General features: G+C 45.8%; 1 protein-coding gene across 2 annotated transcripts; it reads right to left on the bottom strand.

Annotated features, from left to right (window-relative positions):
- Positions 1-4,135: 4,135 nt before the first annotated feature.
- On the bottom strand, positions 4,136-18,402 carry Msl1 (MSL complex subunit 1). 2 transcript variants are annotated; one of them, XM_004655447.3, is made up of 9 exons: positions 17,458-18,400; positions 14,745-14,968; positions 10,851-11,233; positions 8,911-8,958; positions 8,386-8,450; positions 7,610-7,677; positions 7,234-7,358; positions 6,987-7,059; positions 4,136-6,634 (listed from the first exon to the last, which is right to left on the bottom strand). In XM_004655447.3, the coding sequence occupies exons 1-9, from the start codon at positions 18,223-18,225 to the stop codon at positions 6,544-6,546; spliced, it is 1,845 nt and encodes a 614-aa protein (XP_004655504.1). In that variant the 5' UTR covers positions 18,226-18,400; the 3' UTR covers positions 4,136-6,543. The 2 variants fall into 2 exon arrangements, with proteins under 2 accessions (XP_004655504.1, XP_004655505.1); XM_004655448.3 differs by lacking the exon at positions 8,911-8,958 and having other exon boundaries at positions 17,458-18,402.
- Between the last annotated feature and the right edge of the window lie 1,856 nt (positions 18,403-20,258).

The following is a 20,258-nucleotide window of genomic DNA, read 5'->3' as shown; positions in this document are numbered from 1 at the left end:
TGGGTCCTGGGCAATCGAACCTGGGTCCTTTTGACTTTGCAGGCAAATGCCTTAACCGATAAGCCATCCCTCCAGCCCTTTTTTCTCTTATTTTATGAGAGAGAATTGGCGCACCAGGGCCTCAGCCACTGTAAATGAACTCCAGACGCGTGTGCCACCCTGTGCATCTAGCTTACATGGGTTCTGGGGAGTTGAACCTGGATCCTTCGGCTTCACAAGCAAGCACATTAACCTCTAAGCCTTTTCTTCAGCTTTGAATTATTTTTTCTTTATATTTTGGTTTTTCAATGTAGGGTCTCACTCTAGCCCAGGCTGACCTATAATTCACTATGGAGTCTCAGGATTGCCTCCAGGTGATCTTCCTATCTCTGCTTTGCAAGTACTGGCATTAAAGGTATCCACCACTTTGCTCAACACCAACCCTGAATTTTATTTTATTTATTTATATTTTTTCAAGGTAGGGTTTCACTCTATTCCAGCCTGACCTGGAATTCATTTGCAGTGGCTGGTGGTACTGGCAAACCCATTCTTTATCTGCCCCTTTTTCTTTCTCTGATAAATATTGTTAAAAATTTAATGGCTAGAGAGATGGCTTCGTGGTTGTGCTTGCTTCTGAAGCCTAAGGATCTAGGTTCAATTCCCCAGTACCCATGAAAAGGCAGATATGCATGGTTGCACGAGTGTCTGGAGTTTGCTTGCAGTGGCTAGAGGTCTTGGTACGCCCATTTTCTCTGTCTGCATCTTTCTCTCTTTAATTAAAAAAAAAAAAAAAAAAAAAAAGCTGGGCATGGTGGCACCTGCCTTTAATCCCACCAGTTGGGAGGCAGAGGTAGAAGGATCACCTGAGTTTGAGGCCACCCTGAGACTACAGTGAATTCCAGGTCAGCCTGGGCTAGAGTGAGACCCAACTTTGAAAAAACGAAAGCAAAAAAAAAAATTGGCCAGGTATGATGGCACAGCACTCAGGAGGCAGAGAGGTAGGAGGATCTCCATGAATGCAAGGCCACCCTAAGATTACACAGTCAATTTCAGCATGTTATACAGGGAGACCCTAACTTGGAAAACCAAACAATAAACAAGTTTAAAAAATAAAAATTGAGGGCTGGAGGAATGGCTTAGTGAGTGGTTAAGGAGTTTGCCTGCAAAGCCAAAGGACCCAGGTTCGATTTCCCCAGGATTTACATAAGGCAGATGCACAAGGAGCCACATGCGTCTGGAGTTCGTTTGCAGTGGCTGGAGGCTCTGGTGCATTTTTATTTTTTGGTCTTTCAAAGTAGAGTCTCACTCTAGCAGAGACTGACCTGGCACTTACTCTGTAGCTCATGCTGGCCTCCAACTCTCAATAATTATTCTACCTCTGCCTGCCAAGTGTTGGGATGAAAGGCGTGCACCACCATGCCCAGCCAAGTTTTGTTTTGTTTTGTTGGTTTTTCAATGTAGACTCACTCTAGTCCAAGCTGATGACCTGGATTTCACTATGTACTCTCAGAGTGGCCTTGAACTCAAGGCGATCTTCCTACCTGTGCCTCCGGAGTGCTGGGATTAAAGGCGTGGGCCACCACATCCAGCTAATTTTTCTTTTAATTTTTTAAAGCCCAGTTTTTTAAAAATGTTTTTTATTTATTTACTTGAGACAAAGAAAGAGAGAATGGGCATGCCCAGGGACTCTTGCTATGACAAACTCCAGAAGCATGTTCCAGTTTATGTGGGTACTGAGGAATTCAATCCAGGCTGTCAAGCTTTGCAAGCAAACACCTTTAACTGCTTAGCTCTCTCCATCTCCTGAGTCTGTAATTTGTTGTTTTTCAAGGCAAGGTCTCATTATAGCTCAGGATGACCTAGAACTCACTCTGTAACCCCAGGCTGCCCTCAAACTCAATGATCTTCTTACCTTAGTCTTCTGAGTATTGGGATTAAAGGTGTGTGCCATCACACCTGGCTTTAATTTTGAGGTAGACCCGAGTGACCTTGAACTTGGGATGATCCTCCTGACTCTGCCCTTGAGTCACAATCATATATATATGGGAGTGGGGGAGGCAGATAGAGAACAGGCATATCAGGCCCTCCAGCCACTGCTAACTCCAGATGCATTTGCCACCTTGTGAATTTGGCTTTATGTAGGTACTGGGAAATCAAACTTGAGTCCTTAAGACTTCCCAGGCAAGGGCCTTAACCACTAAGCCATTTGTCCAGTCCGTAATCTCTTTTTTATTTTTTGAGGTAGGGTCTCACTCTAGCCCAGGCTGACCTGTAATTCACTCTGTAGTGTCCAGATGGCCTCGAACTAACTCATGGCAATCCTACCTCTGCCTCCCAAGGGATTAAAGGCGTGTGCTACCACACCTGGCTCCATAATCCTTTTTTTGACGAACAATTTTACAATCTAAATGTTTATTATTATTACTTTTTTCTTTTTCATGGTAGGGTCTCACTCTAGCCCAGGCTGACCTGGAATTCACTATGGAGTCTCAGGGTGGCCTCGAACTCACAGCGATCCTCCTACCTCTGCCTCCCGAGTGCTGGGATTAAAGGCGTGCGCCACCATGCCTGGCACAATCTAAATGTTTAGCATGAAGAGGTGGCTTGGATAACCATAGATATCTCTCAGAGGACACTGTAGAAAGCACAATGTCAACCTATGGGTTCAAATTATAAGAAGTTGGATTTTTTTTTTAAAGAAGGATTTTTCAAACATTTGAAAAAGATGTATGGGGAAATACATTGAGTTAAAGCAAAGGCTGGACTTCATTTGGAACATTTCCCATGAGAAATCATGTATTGAGGGTCACAGTAGATAACCTAGATCTTTCCAGTTATGCATAAGGAAGAGTTCAGGACAATGAGGAAGAAATATACATTGTATGCAAACACAAGTACAAGGCCCTGATAAAAATGGAGGGAGGAGGGGATGGGCCCTGGAGAGATTGCTCCGTGGTCAAGTCACTTTCCTGCAAAGCCAAATGTCCCAGGTTTGATTCCCCATTACTAACATAAAGCCAGGTGTGCATTAGGTGGTGCATGTGTCTGGAGTTATTTTGTGGTGGCTAGAGGCCCTGGCACATCCATTCTTCCTAGCTACTTCTATCTAATAAATAAAGATATTAAGAAGGACGGAAATAGGGAAATAGTTATACTATTTATTGCATGTGGAGGCTACAGGTATTCCCTCAGGCACCTTTTTTTTTTTTTTCTTCTTTCTTGAGGTAGGTTTCTCTGTAGCTCAGGCTGACCTGAAATTCACTATAGTCTCAAGATGGCCTTGAACTCATGGTGATCCTCCTACCTCTGCCTCCCAAAGACTGGGATTACAAGCATGTACAACTATGCCCAGCTTTCACGTGTTGGGTGGGGGGGGGGGTGCGCCCATGGAGGCCAGAAGACAACCTTTGGTGTCATTCCTCAGGTACTAACATTTTTTATTTTGGCTTTTCGAGTTAGGGTCTTGCTGTAGCCCAAGTTGACCTGGAATTCACTCTTCAGTCCTAGGCTGGCCTTGAACTCACAGCAATCCTCCTAAATGGTGGAATTAAAAGTATACACCAACCCACCTGACACCCATCCTCCTGTTTTTTTGTTTTGTTTTTTGATGTAGGGTCTTTCTTAATGCCAGCCTCTTAAGTGCTGGGATTAAACATGTACACTGAGCCGTCCTCTTTTTTGCAGTATTTATTTGAGAGAGAAGAGAATGGGTACATTAGGGCCTCCAGCCACTGTAAACGAACTCCAGACACAAGCACTACCTTGTGTTTTTGCCTTACATGTGTCCAGAGGACTCAATCCTGGTTCCTTTGGCTTAGCAGGCAAGTACCTTAACTGGTAAGCAATCTCTCCAGCCCAGCATCTACCTTTTTCTTGAGAAAGGTTTTCTCAGTGGTCTGGAGCTAGCCAAGTAGATTAAACCCGCTGACCAGCAAGCCCAAGCCATGCCTGTCTCTGCCTTTCCAGTGCTAAAGTCCTAGTTGTGTGGCTGTTCTGTGGGGTTTGTAGGTTAAACTCTGGTCCCTCGTGCTTGCAAGGTCCTCATGCTAAGCTATTGCCCCAGCCCATGGAAATGGATTTCTTTTTCTACTTTTCATAGATAGACAGAATTAATGTTTCCCAACAAATCTAGTAAGTTGAGGCAGAAGTTCAAAAGTTAACAGCCACAATAGTTTATTTACAATTGAACTCTTTATAAGATATTTACAAGACAACCAATTTTACACATCAGAAATGGTATCAAAAGTATGAATTACAACACAGACAACAATATGAAATGGGCATAAAACAACGCTGAGGTGACAGATAAGCAATTTTGCTTTTAATTTATTAACACTAGCTTAAACATTGTTAAAGAAACAAGGAACTATGTTTTAGGAGAACTGCGGGGCCAACGACTGAAGACTGAATTTCACAGTGTTGTATCCCATGTAAGGAAAAAGACTGATTTTCCCCCACACTCTAACACACTGTAATTTCACTCTTAGAATTTTGTTCCAACCTCTTTCTCAACACACTTCAATATCTCCAAATCAAAGGAAATCTAGAAGAGGGGACAAAAAATTAGAAGTCTTCTGGGAAAGAGAGAACCAAGGAAATAGAACCACATAAATCTGGCCAGATAGCACCTCATAGATTCCTCTCAGCCTAGTGAAAACAAGATCTGAGGATGCCCCTGTGTAGGGCATAACTATAAAAGGTTAAACTTGCTAACCGATATCAAGAAGAAACTGAGAGGGATCAAGGAACAAAGAAAGTGACAAACAGATGGGGTGTTATTGGGCTGGGGGCACATTATAAAGAAACAGTAACAGGTCAAAGGGGGGAAACACTAAACTGCTTGCCACATTAAAATAATGGAAAACAAAATCTGGCCCAATTTTTCTAGAAATTTCCTTATACATACGGTGTGAGATAAGAACCCCTAGTGGAAAAAGTACTCTTTTCTCTCTATATCCTTGCTGCAGTGAAATTTACAGCAGATTCCCTTATAGAGAGTGCACTCTCCTAGGCAGATGGAGTTACAAATGAAAACCCATAGACACACACTCACTCATAAACACACATACTCACTCATACACACACAGAAATAAGAGCAGCAAGATCATCCAAGAATACTACATGTACTGCCGGAGTAATTCCTTTCAAAGTCAAACCCAGGGAGCACAGATAACATCTCACAAAAAGCTTTAGCAGTGGGAGGCCCCTGAGGAACTTTTCTTCTCTCCCCACAATGGTTTCCCATTCTTTCCTGCTCCACTGATGGGCCAGCCACACACCCTACATACCTTGGCTTCTCCTCTAAAAGTGCTAATAATCCAGGGACATATTCTCTTCAAGGATAAAAGCCCCTATCTTCTAGGAGATTAGACCCCTACTTGTTTTCACACAATAGTCCTGAAGACTAATGAAAGGCAATTCCTATATATTTAAAACCAGAGGACTCAGCTCTATTTTCCTTTTCCTTCCAGATAGTTAAGGATCTTACACTGAGACCAAAGTGGCCTGGGAGTGTTGTCCTGATTTTTTTTTTTTTTTAAATAACAAAACATGGGCAGAGGATGGGAACCAAGATGGTACACATACAAATCTATTTTTACAAAATGAATGGAGAAGCTCATTAGGTACATCTGTTTGTTTCAAGATGTAGACATTTGCCAGCCAAAGGAAGCACATATTTCCACACCCTCCCCCCACCCTCCCAAAATTTCTACCCCACCACCAAGAGCTCAGCTAATAGGGTAAAGCCCAACGAAGGAATATTTGAGAAGCAATGTGACACAAGGACATCTATACAGATTCTGGCATGCCATCCCCAAATGACAACTGCTTCTGTTTAGCACTGTAACTTGTCTGAAACTAACATAACATTCCCATTTTATTTTTCCAAAGATTTCATTTTTTGAGAGGTGGGGGAAAGAACTAAAGTTACTCATTAACTAAGAAGAAGATAATCTGCTGCATGTCCCTTCCCATATGGCTATACCACAGAATAGTTTTAAAGGAACTATCTTTGTGGGCTTATTTACCAATGCCAAGTTCTTCCCACTGTGAAGATGATTTGCTTCATCCCTTCACTTGTTATTTCTCAAGTGGCCCTAAAGTTTATGGTGATGATTTTTCTTTTCAAGGTCAAAACCACTACACCCAAACTATTGAGAGGATATACCAGGGAAAGGAGAGTGCCAGGCAGGCACAGCTCCTAGAGGCCGGGTTGCTTCACCTTCCACTGTCTAATGAAGAGAACCCTTGTACCCCTTTAGCACAGGCAAATGCATAGATGTGACCCCTGAAACTCCCAAATCCTATAGGTTTAGCTGAAAAGTTCATTTCCACAAAAGGAAAAAGAAATCTCAGTAAGTCTCCATAATTCACAATTAGCCCAATGAAAGAGTTTTTGTGAAATCAGTGAAGAAAACAACAAAACGAAAATTGAGTGAGTATAGAAGGGCATTACCAGCAAATGATAACAACATGAGGACATAGGTCACATATACAGGTCTCTGCCATTCTCTGGGAATGACATGCTACAACTATCTGAAGACAGGGTTCTTGCCAGCACAGCTATTTCCTACACGTCCGGTGAGGTGTCTGCTTCTTCTGGATCTCCAACCTGCATCGGCTTCGCTCATCCAACCAGGGAAGCTCAAAATTCCTGGCAAAAAGGATGAGGGTATAAACTTGCAAGCCAAGAAAGGGTTTAGTGTGGACAAGATAATAATTCCAAAAGAGTCATGTCTCTCACCACTTCTAGCCCTCCTGAGTCCCAAGTCTGGAATCTTTACTGCTTCAAAGCTACAGCAATAGTATCATTAAGATGACCAAATAATTTTCTAACTGAATAAGCAATTCTCATAATTCCTGACTTCTTATTCGGGGGGGGGGGGGTACCCTACTTTTTTTCCAAAAGGCTATCTCTAAACCACCTAGATCCTCTTATTCAAGCTTCTATAGAATGTGAAAAGGAGGTACAAGCTACCTGAGAAGGTAAATTCCTTTATACTTACTGGGGCGTTAATTTTGGTAGTGGTCGTCCAAATGCTACAACAGGCAAGAAGGGGGTAATCATCAAACTCTCAACTATGGAAGAAAATTACATAAACTCTTGTTAGTAACACAGGTAGAAAATATATAGCAAACTACATACACCACCTGAAAAATACAATTTGCTCATTAGGACTAGTTTTATTCCAGAGCCTTATATCTTTTTGTTCCTTCTTGAAAAGCCTACTTTTTTAGATAAGCAAAACTTACCATCATCTGGCTCAGGGAAAAATGAGGTAACTTCAGGCTCAGATTCCTGAATTCCTTTCTTTTTATACATTCTGAGCTGCAGTCGTTGTAAAATTCTTTGTTCCCTGATCCTCTGAATATCCCATCTGGGAAAAAAACAGACAAAACAAACAAACCCACATTACTGCTTACCCAAAACCTGTTCTATAAAATCAACTCTCATAATCCAAATGCTAAGAAGACCCTTGTTGACTTCTCTGGATGAGGTAGAGAACTGGCTACCTGGTTCTACCTTAAACAACTACCACAACCAGCTAAATAATACTTTGGGAAGCCAGTAATATAAGAGTGTTAAAGAGCTCCAAAACTCTCCACAGCATGGGCATCTCTTCCTTACCTTTTCCTTCTCTTCTCATCCAGCTCCAGTTTTGCATGCCTCTTTGAAAACACACTGTCATCCAGGTTCTGGAAAAGGAACAGCAGTGATAAGCTCCTTGTCACCATGTTGTACTAACCAATTAACTTTTATAGCCTCAAGAATCTTCTGAGTTTTTAGATATCATATGAACCTTCTTGTACTCCTTTTTTCACCTTAGCCCTTTGAGAAATTGCCACTTTGAAAATTATTCCCAAAATTTTTGAAGGCACAAAACACTCCTGAGAGTGCCATAAACTCTCCCTACCTTCATATTTAGTAACTGAGTCTGAGTTCAATATGTATCTTTTTAAGCAGGGCCTCACTCTAGTCTTGAACTCAAGGAAACCTTCCTACCTTGGCCCCCCAAGTCCTGGGATTTTAAGGCATGCACCACCATGCCTATTAGAATATGTTCTGTTGCTGAGTGTTGCTACTTAGCATGAAATGGCATGAAATTTTTGTTTTGAACACTACCTAGCTACTTATCTGAACCCCACTTTTCCCATCCATAACATGAAAGATTTGAACAAAGTAATCTCTGAAGTTCCTTTCTGGCTTTAAAGTTCTATTTAATTCACCCACAGTACTAAGAATATTCAAGTGACATCCTTTGCCAGTGTGTTCCCCAAACTGGCCTCAACCTCCTGGGGGCCAGAATCTAGCTGAGACATTTGCTAGCCATCATGACCAGATGGACAACCCTGTATTCCAGTCAATTTCATACCCCCTTCCATTAACAGTTTTTGGGTACCTACCTCCAAAAGGTCTGAAGGATTTGGGTCCCTTAGAGGCTCTACTGAATGGTCCCTCCAAGAAGGAACTGAAAAAAATGAAGAAAAAGAGAAAGAAAAAGAAGAGGGGTGGAACCACCCTTAAATCCAAAGTCATACAACCATCCAACTATTCACTAGGATAAGGTCTCTCCCCAGATAAGACAAGGTTACCAAGTGATAGGAATCCATTCTATGGCCTCACCTGAAGCCATATTCAGTGTCCTTGCTATGGTATAAAAGAACCTAAAATGCCATTGCAGTCTGCCAAATGCAGGATCACAAAAAAAAAAACCTAGCCAATACCTGACAATTCATATAATGGATGCTATTGCAGTTCCTGAAAAACAACTGAGATTTGTTGTCATTTTGAAGTCTACAGCAGTGTCATCAAACACCAAGGAATCTCACTCTCCCACATCCAACAGATGGGGAATACAGCTCCCAACCATCCACCAGCCCATCCACCCCCACCCCAGGCCCAGCCAGCACAATTCCTATTCTACTCACCAGCCAAGACTGAAGTTTCTCCTGCAACACTTGATGGCATCAGACACCCTAAATAATGCAGGAAAGAAGAATCATCTCAGTGTAAAAAGAAAAAAAGCCCATACCCAAAATGGAGGAAAGGATCATCACTGAAGTTCTCACTAGGAAGCCATTTTGTTTTTTGAGTTGTTCTTTTGAGAATTTCTCTCTGGGGAAGGGGAAGAGGGAACAACAGACAAAAGAAAAGAAAATAAGCCCACCACTTTTTTTTTTTACACTGAGACGACTTCTTTTCTTCATTATTTAGGGTGGTTTCCCTGCAACAGTTGATGGCCAAGGATATCAAACCTTAAACTCAGAACATGGCAGGTGAGTAAAAGTTGACCCTATTTTTCAAATAAAAGATCAGTGTTCTCAAACTTACATATGTAGTCTTCTTGAACAGCCCCTCCTCCCTCCAAACTACCTTGCTGGTCCAGCCTAAACAACATGCACCAAGACTTTGGCTTCCTTAGAATAAGTGACTGAGGCTTCCTCTTGAGATAGGGGCACCAAGAGTAAGGATTCAACTGTACACAGTTATTCATAAGCCAGGCACCTCAAGGGCCTGCGATCTCCCCAATCATACTCCCTCATATTGAAATGCCTACAGAGGTGTCTGGAACTTGCTGTACTAGGGCAGAAGGTTTTCAAAACCAGCTAGTCACACAGAATAGCTCCAAACCAAGCCATTTCCTAATTCTGGATGGGAAGTTGCTTCATGGTTTCTCTTCAATTGTTACACAGCATTGCCATAACAGCAAAAAGGTAAACTATTAAATATGAACCTGTTCAACTGACTAACACAACAAAAATATCTGAATCTACATCCAGGTCCTGGTCTCATGTACTCAGTGTGAGATCTGATAAACATTATTTATCTATCTTCCCCACTTAGTTTTGTCACCACAACAGCCAAAATAAATAAATAAAAAAGCCTGGAGAATGTTCTCATCTTATTGGAATGGATTCCCATCCCCATCCCTACTAGGACAAGGCACAGGAATAGAAATTCAGGTCTGAAACTATCCAAGAAGGCTTTTCCCACCATCAACCCAGAACACCCATGGTTACTGTCACAGACTAACATATCATAATTGAAGACACATTCCAATTATTGTTTCATATAGGAGATAGGGGAGCATCTCTGTGTGGAAACCATAAAGGGAAAAAAGGGAATGAAGACCAAGTTCCCATACCCCACACCCTTCCCAAGCAGCTCAGATATCCCAAGATAGTCCTTATTGTTTGAAAAATAGTTTGTAGACCATTTTATTTAAATATATGAACAACCAATGGGCTACTGCAATCCAAGTAAACTCTTCACATTTAAGAACCTTTGTGAAGTGTAGTAAGATAAAGTAAGACTGTTGGTCTTTGGCAGATTCCTCCTGCCCCCCCAGACCGGGACAGAGATACAGATAAATGTTTAAATAGTAAAGAGTGGAGGCCCAGGTGAAATTCCCCACCACAGGCTGACTTTCCAACCAAAATTTACCATTGGCCCCTGAGAACACCCAAAGACCACCCTCCCAGGTTTCACACAATATCAATTGCAGGAACAGTCGTGCACGGCAAAGTATAAGTTCTATGCATTTCATAGCACAGAAAACCCTTCTTTCAGAGGGCATGCAAGGTGCCGGAGATTACACCCCCAAGTCTGATGCTCTTGTCATGAGCAACTTACTGGCAAACACATCTCCCAGTGTTGTAAGCAGGCAAATACATTGAGCACATTTTTGCTGTAATTCCATCTATTTGCAATGCCTGCACAGTGTCTGTCTCTGGCTGTTAACTTACTCATTCTTGACAGAACTCTGCTTTATTGATTGCACTTTTTAAAAAATGCCAAAGGCATTTTCACACTTGTTAGCTTGACCGCCACCACTAGGGTATAAGAGCAAGTGTTCTCTATGCCTTACTTGCTACAGTCTCCTCCTTCTTTGGAGAGGATTCCCGTAATGGTAACGGTGATGGGGGAGGCTGGTGCCAACGACACAAATACATTTCTGTGGTGGAAAGGTACGGCAAATCTTCTATCTCACTTGAGAAGGCTTTCTCCTTGGGATGGGCGCTGGGTCCCTTTTGGGGAGTAGAGAGTCTTGGTGGGGTGTCCACTGAAGACCGGGGCTTTTCTGGGGTTTCTTGGCTCCTCAATTCACGTTTACAAACAGTTTCAGATAAGGAACCACAGGGTTCCTCTTTAATGGGAGAGTGCTTAGGAGTTTTTGTTTTGACTTTTGAAAATTCAGGAGCCAGCTTTTTAACAGGAGTCTTTCTTTCTGCATTTCCAAATGAGGTTTTCCTATTAGAAAGAAAATGTTATAGAATTTATTCATTCTTAAATAAAATGTGATCTGAATACATTTGGGGGCAAGAGAACTAGTTCTCTTGTCTCAAAGTGAGCAGGATCCAGGTACTAAATTATCTAGGAAGTCAACAGCAGCCTCATTTAACAGCATACAGACTAGGTCCTTGAGAAATGAATAAATGAGTTTCTATACTCATTTAATATAAGAGTATCTCATTGCATTCTGTTGCCCATTAGACAAAAAAAAACTTCTATACAGAATTCTTTATTCTTCAGCCAGCCTTAGGTGACACTATCTGGCCACCTATTTCTGGTTTCTTGTTAACCAGAGACCAGCTTATTTAATTCCTCAAAATCCTATACTATACTAATTACAATCTATCTTTTTTCCTCTCTTACCTGCTGACTTTCTCTCCCACCTGTAACAATAATACTCTTCCATCCCCAAAGCCCTTTCTTATCCTGTAGCAATCTAAATTCTATTTTTTTTTTCCAAGACCCATTTGCTTGGAGATGGAGGGATGGCTTAGTAGTTAAGGCACTTACCTACAAAGCCAATAACCCAGGTTCAATTCTCTAGTACCCACATAAATCAGATGTACAAGTGGCGCATGTGCCTGGAGTTTGTTTGCAGCTGCTAGAGGCCCTGACACTCCCATTTTATCTGTCTCAAATAAATATTTTTTTTAATTAAAAAAAGAGGGGCTGGAGAGATGGCTTAGCAGTTAAGTGCTTGCCTGTGAAGCCTAAGGACCCCAGTTCAAGGCTTCATTCACTGGGACCCATCTTAGCCAAATGCACATCTGGAGTTTGTCTGCAGTGGCTGGAGACCCTGGTGTGCTCATTTTCTCTCTGCCTCTTTCTGTCTGTTGCTCTCAAATAAAAATGAACAACAACAACAAAAAAAAAAAAGCATTTGCTTTGGGATGGCTTAGTGGTTAAGGCACTTGCCTGCAAAGCCAAAGGACCCCAGTTCGATTCTCTGAGACCCATGCAAAGCCAGGTACACAAGGTGACACGTGTCTGGAGTCTGTTTGCATTGGCCCTGGCAAGCCTCTTTTCTCTCTATCTGCCTTTCTGTGTCTCAAACACATAAATAGGACTGAAGAGATGACTCAGCTGTTAAGGCCCTTGCCTGTAAAGCTAAGGACCCAGGTTCGATTCCCTAGGACCCTCATAAGCAGATGCACAAGGCGGTGCACGCATCTGGAATTCATTTACAGTGGCTGAAGGCCCTGGTGCTCCAGTCTCTAAGTAAATAAAAACTTTAAAAATTCACAAATAAAATGTATTTTCAAGTTTCACAATTCTAAACTGGGTGTGGTGGTGGACACCTTTGATTTCAGCACTCAGGAGGCAGAGGTTGGAGGATTGCCTTGAATTTAAGACCACCCTAAGACTACATAGTGAATTTTAGATCAGCCTGGGCTAGAGCAAACCCTACCTCAAAAAACAAACAAACAAAAATCACAATTCTATCTCAAAATAATTGTTAATAAGCCTGATTTTTTGGTTTTTTTGGTTTGTTTTTTCAAGGTAGGGTCTCACTCTGGCCCAGGCTCACCATAAATTCACTATGTAGTCTCAGGGTGGCCTCCTACCTCTGCCTCCCAAGTGCTGGGATTAAAGGCGTGCGCCACCACGCCTGGCCTGAATTTTTTTAAACAGTTTTTAATCTATTACATTATCTAATTTCTCTGAATCTAAGAACAGTTATATAATTTTAAAAAACATTTATTTAATAATTTATTACAGACACAGAATGGGTATGCCAGGGCCTCCCGCAGCTGCAACCAAACTCCAGATGCATGCACCATCTTGTGTGTCTGGCTTACATGGGTCCTGGGGAATCAAACCTGGGTCCTTTGGCTTTGTAGGCAAACGCTTTAACTGCAAAGCCATCTCTCCAACCCCAGTTAACACCTACCAGTACCTAACACAACAGGAGTTGAATACTTCTTGATTGAGGTGAACTGCTATAGACTCCTTAAAGAAACCAACTGTACCATTTGTAGCAGATTCTCTTTATGATGTACTCTGCATTCTGTCTCTGACCAAAATGTTCCTAATAGGTCTTTTTGTTTTACTTTCTTTCTTTCTTTCTTTCTTTTTTTTTTTTTGGTATTTCAAGGTAAGGTATTACTGTAGCCTTGGCTGACCTTGAACTCATGGTGATACTCCTACTTCTGCCTCCCAAGTGCAAGGATTAAAGACATATACCACCACACTCAGCAGGCTTTTGTAACCTTTGTAAAAAAGGTTTCAAAGCAAGCCCAGCACAGTGAATTCCAGGTCAGCCTGGTCTGGAACAAAACCCTAACCCTCCACCTCCCCCCCCCAAAAAAAAAAAATCAAAAAGAAAAAATTTGTTTTTAGAAATATCTTAAAACTTTTTTAAAAAATATTTATTGTAGCCGAGTGTGGTGGCACACAGCTTTAATCCCAGCACTCAGAAGGCATAGGTAGGAGGCCACCATAAGACTACACAGTGAATTCCAAGTTATCCAGAGCTAGAGTGAAATCCTACCTGGGAGTGTGGGGGTATTTTCAAAGCCTAAAGACTCCAGTTCCCCAGGGCCCAAGTGAAGCCAGATGCACAAGGCAGCGCATGCAGTTGGAGTTTGTTTGATGCAGTGGCTAAAAGCCCTGTGTGCCCATTCTCTATGTCTTTCTTTTTCTCAAATTATTATTTTTTATTTTTTTAATTTTTCAAGTTAAGACCTTGCTCTAGCCCAGGCTCATCTGGTATTTACTTTGTAGTCTCAGGGTGGCCTTGAACTCACAGAGGTCCTCTTACCTCTGCCTCCCGCATGCTGGGATTAAAGCTGTGTTACTATGCCTGGCAACAAATTAAAAAAAAAGTTTCAAGACATTTCTGAAAACAAACTTTTTTGTTTTTGTTTTTGAGGTAGGGTCTTGCTTGAGCCCAGACTGACCTGGAATTCACCATGTAGTCTCAGGCTGGCCTGGAACTCAGAAATCCTTCTACATAGGCAGTCTAATCTAATCAGGTACTGGGATTAGAGGCATGCACCATCACACCTGGCACCTTTTTGGATTTTTTAAAATTTTTATTTATATATTTATTAGAGAGAGACCAAAAATGGGTGCACCAGGGCCTCTAGCCACTGTAAATGAACTACAGATGCATCGCCATTTTGTGTATCTGGCTTACATGGGTTCTGGGAAATCGAACCTAGGTCCTTATGCTTCACAGACAAGTGCCTTTACCACTAAACCATTTCTCCAGCCCTACCTTTTTGGGTTTTGGGCATAGGAGTCTACCTCTATAACCCAGGATGGCCTTAAACTTACAACCATCCTCCTGCCTTAGCCTTCCAAGTACTGAGATTATAGGTACGGAGCTACTTTACCCAGCACAAAAGAGACTTAAATCAGGTTGTGTTTGCCATAAAACCAATCCATAAATACCAATTCCCTCCTAAGTCACTGGTAATATAATTCCTCATGATGTCCAGACAGTAAAATAAAGTTATCAGCACACCTTTTGTGTCCCTTTCCACTCCGCCCACATGAGAAAGGCTTGGGAGTCAGAGTCTGGGATGTTTCAGAAAGCTCCGGCTGGCAATCCAGTTTAATTTTCTCAGACAGCTCTGTTTCCTCTCTCTCTTCAGTTTCATAGCCCTGAAACAGCTTGTGCCTTTCTTTCTCGTTATCCTTCTTTACCAGCTGCATCCGCCTTTCCATACGTTCAATCCGAGCCAGAAGCTAAAAGAGAGAAAATGTAGACTTACACACCAAAAAATTCAACACGGGCACTTAGCCTGTGATTCAGGAGTCTAAGTCAGAAGTCTTCTTTATCTTTACTTTTAATTGACAGGCGTTAATTCAAATAGTTTTCCTTAAACTCATTAAAGGCAAGATATACTGTTGGAGGGGTTAATCTAGATGAGAAAAGGGATGAGGCGATATGTAGTTCATTCTGAAAGATCCTCTCCATAGGGAGGGGCCACAGAGTGCCTTTTAAAGGAATGGTCTCTGCTACTGCTAACTCCGGAGACTGACTCCAAGTCAGTTTGGAGTTTCCAGAATTAACACATATTTTCTTTTCTTGAGGTGTTAGGGGTAGAACTCAAGGCCTCCTGCACATGCTAGGCAAATACTCTGAGCACACCTAAGCTACATTCTCAGCCCTATGTTCTTTTAAGAGGCCCTAAGGTTGTACAAATTCTATCTTCTCTACTTCCACTTCAAAATTCTATGCACAATGGAAATGTCCAAACAGTACACTGAAAGGGAATCAAGAGTTGATACCGTGTCATCAGGGACAGCAGTGTCACATGAAAATGTGTATGTGTGTGAGTACATCTGAAAACAATTATTATAATAGAAACCCTAATAAATATGACACATATTGTTTTGCATTTGAAATAAGAGAAAAAATATTTATGTAAACATATTAAAATTAATATTCTTTATTCTATTTACAAGGGAGAACCACACAACCAAACAAAATGGAAGTCTACTGTCATCAAAAAGTTCACATTAACTCAGTTTTGAGAAAAGGTGCCAATTGTGCTACTTACACCATACTACAAGAATTTTGTCTGGGTTAGACAGTGATATTAACGCTGCCTTCATTACATCCACTGCATAGATTTCAGTAGAGGCCAAACAATAACTGGAATAAGAGAAACAAGCTTAAGCAACGCTAAGACTGCAAATACAGGACAGAAGAAGTGAATGCCAAGTTTAGACTGACATTGTATCCTTAACTCACCTCACTTTTCCTGCCTAGGAAAGCCTGCGAAGGGGGCATTACCTCAGGAACTCAGCAGAAACCTCCACCAGTCAGTAGAGTCCCCCTTGTCAGCCATACTCTCATCTCCTGTTTGATTCACAGCCTTAACATTACTTAACCACGGTTTGTGGGTTACATATCCTTGATCTCTTCTCCTTTGCGGGTCCTCTTTCTCTTTCCAACCCCTCCCCATGGAAGGATATGATGTGTTGTAATTACAGTACCATCACACCCCTAGACTGCAGTACAGCAGCTGAGCAGTGCCACCTCCATGTTGAGTAACTTCCACAAATCAGCACTATGAGATATTTTAATGAGACCTGCCCCAGCTCCCTTCCACCTTGCAGAATGCATTCTCCAATAAAACAGTCGCCTGATGCGATTCATTTGGAAAGCAAACAAAATGAATAGCCCTCTGCTCCCTTGCTCAGCCCTTGACACACAGCGCCACAGCCAGCCAGAGAGAGAGAGAGAGAGAGAGCGCTAGCTGTAGCCTGAACACAATTGTAGAGACCATGTTTATTTTTAGGCAACTGAAAGGTATGCTAGCACAATAACAACCCACCACCCCAGCTTCCCTAATCTGTGGAGTATGTTTAACGCAGAGGTGCCCTTAACTGCTCCTGCAGTAAAACTAGCCTGGGTAGTCCTGCTCCTCGGAAGTCCAAGAAATAATCCATGACCTCCCTACTACCCTAAGATTCTAAAACAGGTATTCTGGAGGTGGGGAAGGATCTACTGAGTATATTGAATAAGCTTAACTTTCTCCTGATGCCTTAAAACCTTCCGGGTTCAAACACCATGTTTATTCACGAGACTTGCGCTTTATGATCAAAGAGTCCTACTAAGAAATTGTCTGAACTCAAAGGCAGTGATTCTCATAACGTTTCAGAAAGCCAAAATAGGATTCTATAAAAACCACCTCTATCTCCTCTACCCGCTAAAAGGCCTAAGACCCTCCTGTCTACAGATGCTGCAGCAGTGGTTAGAGCAACAGCTGCTATGTTCCTCTCCTCCACAATGCATTTCTAGCGCAATAGCTCTTTAATTTAACCCTTTCTATGCAGCCACCACATCTGCACCCCACCCTATCTTTTTTTTTTTTAAAAAAAAACCCCTCACAACTCAGGTCTTTTCCCACTCGAAACATCTTTCCCACAAGTCTGGGCTGTCATTTTAAATTAACCCTTTGGCCCCCGATGCCTCCCATCCCCCCCCACTTGGAAGTTGCCCTTTAACCCTCGCCTCAAATGGATCCAACGTGTCTGCGAGCATGGTTCTCTCAAGAACCCAGCGCCTAAGATAACTCCTTTGCCGGTGGTCAACCTCCGCTAACCCTAAAACTGTGTGTGTATGTGGTGGTGGGGGGGGGGACCTAGGCCTCCTGCAACCCCCTTCCCGGGAGCGTGCGCACTACTCGCTCCTCCGCCCTAACGCAGATTAACCCCTCCCGTACCGTGTCTCTCTCGGCCTTCAGCTCCTCGATCTCCTTTTCCTTGGCCTGCAACTGCTGCTGCTGCTGTTCGATGAGGTCCAATTGCAGCAGAAGGATCTGTTTGAGGCAGGCGGCCTGACTGGAGGCTCCAGAGCCGCCGCCACCCCCGAGAGAACTCTTCCTCATACTCTTCCATCTGCCCTCGCTGGCCGCCAGGGTCCCGGCGGTGGCGGTGGGCGCGAGGGGTGTCGGCCCGGGCAGAGGTAGTGGTGGGGGTCCCGCCGGGTCCGAGGCGGTGGCAGCCGGGGGAGCCGCCCCACCCTTGTCCCCAGCCCAGGGCGTAGGCTCTTTGGCCGCCGCCACGAGAGAACCCGTCTGAATGGGCAGCACCGCCTGATACTTGGGTCGGGGGCTGCAGCCGGCTCCGGCCGCGGCTGGCTCGCCGCCAATGCCGGCTTGCTTGGTGGCTGGGGGCGGGCAGGGCAAGGGCACCGAACCGCCCCAGCTCTCTTCCTGCTGCCCGGGGGCCGCGCCGGCCGGGAGCAACAAACCCCGGCCCTTGCCGCCGCAGCCAGCCGGGGAAGGCGCGGGACTCCCGGCCTGGGAAGAAGCCAACGGGGGCCCCGGCTCCTTGAGCTTACGGTGCCGGGGGAGGAAGTGCGCTTCGGCCGCCCCGGACTCGTCCTCGGGCCCACCCAGCGCCGCAGCCCGTTCGTAGTCCAGTCGCTGCTCGGGGTTGCCGCCGGCAGGGGCCGCGGCCGCCTTGAACACGGCGGATCTCATGGTCATAGTGGTCCGGAGCGGCGCCGGGGACCGAGACGGAGGCGGGGGGTGGGGAAGGGGCGAGGTGCGGGGGGTCGAGGACGGAGGAGGCGGGGGGGAGGGGAGTTTGGCGGGCTCGTCTCAGCAGCGGCGCGGCAGCAGGCCTCGCTTAACGCGACTTCTCCGGGGCCCGGGCGCCATCCCGCCGGCGAGCGGAGAAGTGGAGGCCGCGGCCGAGGCCCGACGACGACCCATGGGGGCCCCGCCGCCGCCGCCGCCGCCGCTGCTGCTGCCGCTGCTGCTGCTGCTGCTGCTGCCGCCACGGTCGCCTTCGCCTCAGAGGCAAGAAGAGCTCGCACCCAGCCGCCCCCGAGCTCATCCCCGGAGCTCGCTTCGGCCCCCCCCCACCCTGGCCCGGCCGGGCCCGCCTCGTCTCCCCACCCCGTACCCCCCCTTCCCCGCCCCGGCCCCCCGCCCCGGAGCTCGCCTCAGCCGCCCCGAGCCTCCATTTCCCCCCCTTCCTCCTCCTCCTCCTCCTCCTCCTCCTACTCTTCAGGAGGGGGTGGAAGGGACGGGTCCGCCCAAGGACCTCCTCCTTCTCCTCCGGGAAGGGGGGGGGGTCTGCCGCCTTCCCTCGGGGGTCTCCGCAAAGCGCCGGGTCCCCCTCCCCCACAGTCACCCCGGGCGTCTCAGCGTTTCCCTTTAAAAAAAAACGGAGTCGCTCGGAGCGGCCGCCGCCGACGGCCGGAGAGCGCATGCGCCGAGAGGGCAGCGGGCGGGAGCGAACCGGGAGCCGAGAGGAGGGAGGGAAGGAGGCAGGGAGGCCGGCGGGCGGGCGGGCGGGCGCTATTGTGCAAAGGGGCCGCCGCCGGCGACGCGGCCGCGAGGGGGGCGGGGGCCGGCGAGGGGAGGCCGGGGCTGAGGGGCGAGGACCGCGGAGGAGCGGGCGAAGGTGGGCTGCGGGGGGGAAGGGGCGGGAGAAAAAAAAAAAAGAAGCAGCCGGGCGAGGGCGGCCCGCGGGTCGCTGGGGAATGCGGAGCTCGGCGGAGGAAGGGGGCTCGGGAAGGGAAACAGGCCGCCCGCCTTCGGTGGCCGCGAGCCCCAAACGCGTCGTCGCGGAGGCCGGCCTGCGCGGCGTGGCTCCCGGCCTCCGCGCTCGCGAACCCCCGCGGCGCGGCGCCGGGCCGGAGCGACCTCGTGCGTCACCCGGCGCGGTCGGCAGCCATGCGCCCCTCGGCGCGCCGTGGGTGTTGTTTCTCCCCTAACTCTCGGGGCCACCCCCGACGCTCCTCCGCGGGTAGGGCAGAGGATGAAGAAGGTCTTTTGTCTCTTGAGGGATCCCGAACGAACGCAGGGGCCTTCAAGGTCCCAGAAGCAAGGAAATCCATGATGTCTGCTGCCAAGGGAGTTGTTGCCACAGCCTCCTTAGGATGAAATACTGCCAACTACCAACAGTGCTTTCCCAGCGGCCATCTCCCCAGACTTCACAGGCCACTCCCAGCATTTTCTGGAAGAGGGTGTTGGGGGGGGGGGATCTGAAAGGATTTATATGTTTATTTGGAGTACAGTGCTCTAGGGCCTTCTGTTTGAGCACTTCCTCTCCTCTCCAGGTTTATTGTGTGCGCGCGTGGTGTCTTCATTTCCAGTCACTTTTAGCCACCAAGTCCTCACAGTTCGCTGTGGGGGTGGGGGGAGATAAACTTTTAAATAGTTCTGGATTAGTCGGTTGCTTTCCTGTTAGAGGTACCGCTTTAAAACTGTGTGGAGGGCTGGGAAGATGGCTGAACAGTTAAAGGTGTTTGCAAGACCTGCCTATCTGGATTCAGCCCGGGTTCTACTCCCAGTACCCATGCAAAGCCTGATGGACAAAGTGGCATATGCATCTGGAGTGCCTTTGCAGTGGCAAGAAACGCTGACGACAGTCTCCTTTCCAGATAGATCTCGCTGTAAAGCAGGCGCGTATGGAATTCACTATTCTCAGGATGGCCTCAAGCTCACGTGATCCTCCTACCTCTGCCTCCCAAGTGCTGGGATTAAAGATGTGCGCGCCACGACGCCCT

Source organism: Jaculus jaculus, chromosome 9 (assembly GCF_020740685.1).
Source record: "Jaculus jaculus isolate mJacJac1 chromosome 9, mJacJac1.mat.Y.cur, whole genome shotgun sequence".
In the NCBI taxonomy this organism is placed as follows: Eukaryota; Metazoa; Chordata; class Mammalia; order Rodentia; family Dipodidae; genus Jaculus; species Jaculus jaculus.
The sequence above is the reverse complement of the archived record's forward strand: the minus strand, read 5'-3'. Positions and strand labels throughout refer to the sequence as shown.

Excerpts from the sequence above, each read along its gene's own strand:
- Msl1 (XM_004655447.3), bottom strand. The coding sequence starts at position 18,225 with ATGACCATGAGATCCGCCGTGTTCAAGGCGGCCGCGGCCCCTGCCGGC. Across the intron at positions 14,969-17,457 it reads TGAAGGCCGAGAGAGACACG|CTTCTGGCTCGGATTGAACG; the intron begins GTACGGGAGGGG and ends TCTCTCTTTTAG. Across the intron at positions 7,678-8,385 it reads ATCCTTCAGACCTTTTGGAG|AACCTGGATGACAGTGTGTT; the intron begins GTAGGTACCCAA and ends TTCCTTTTCCAG.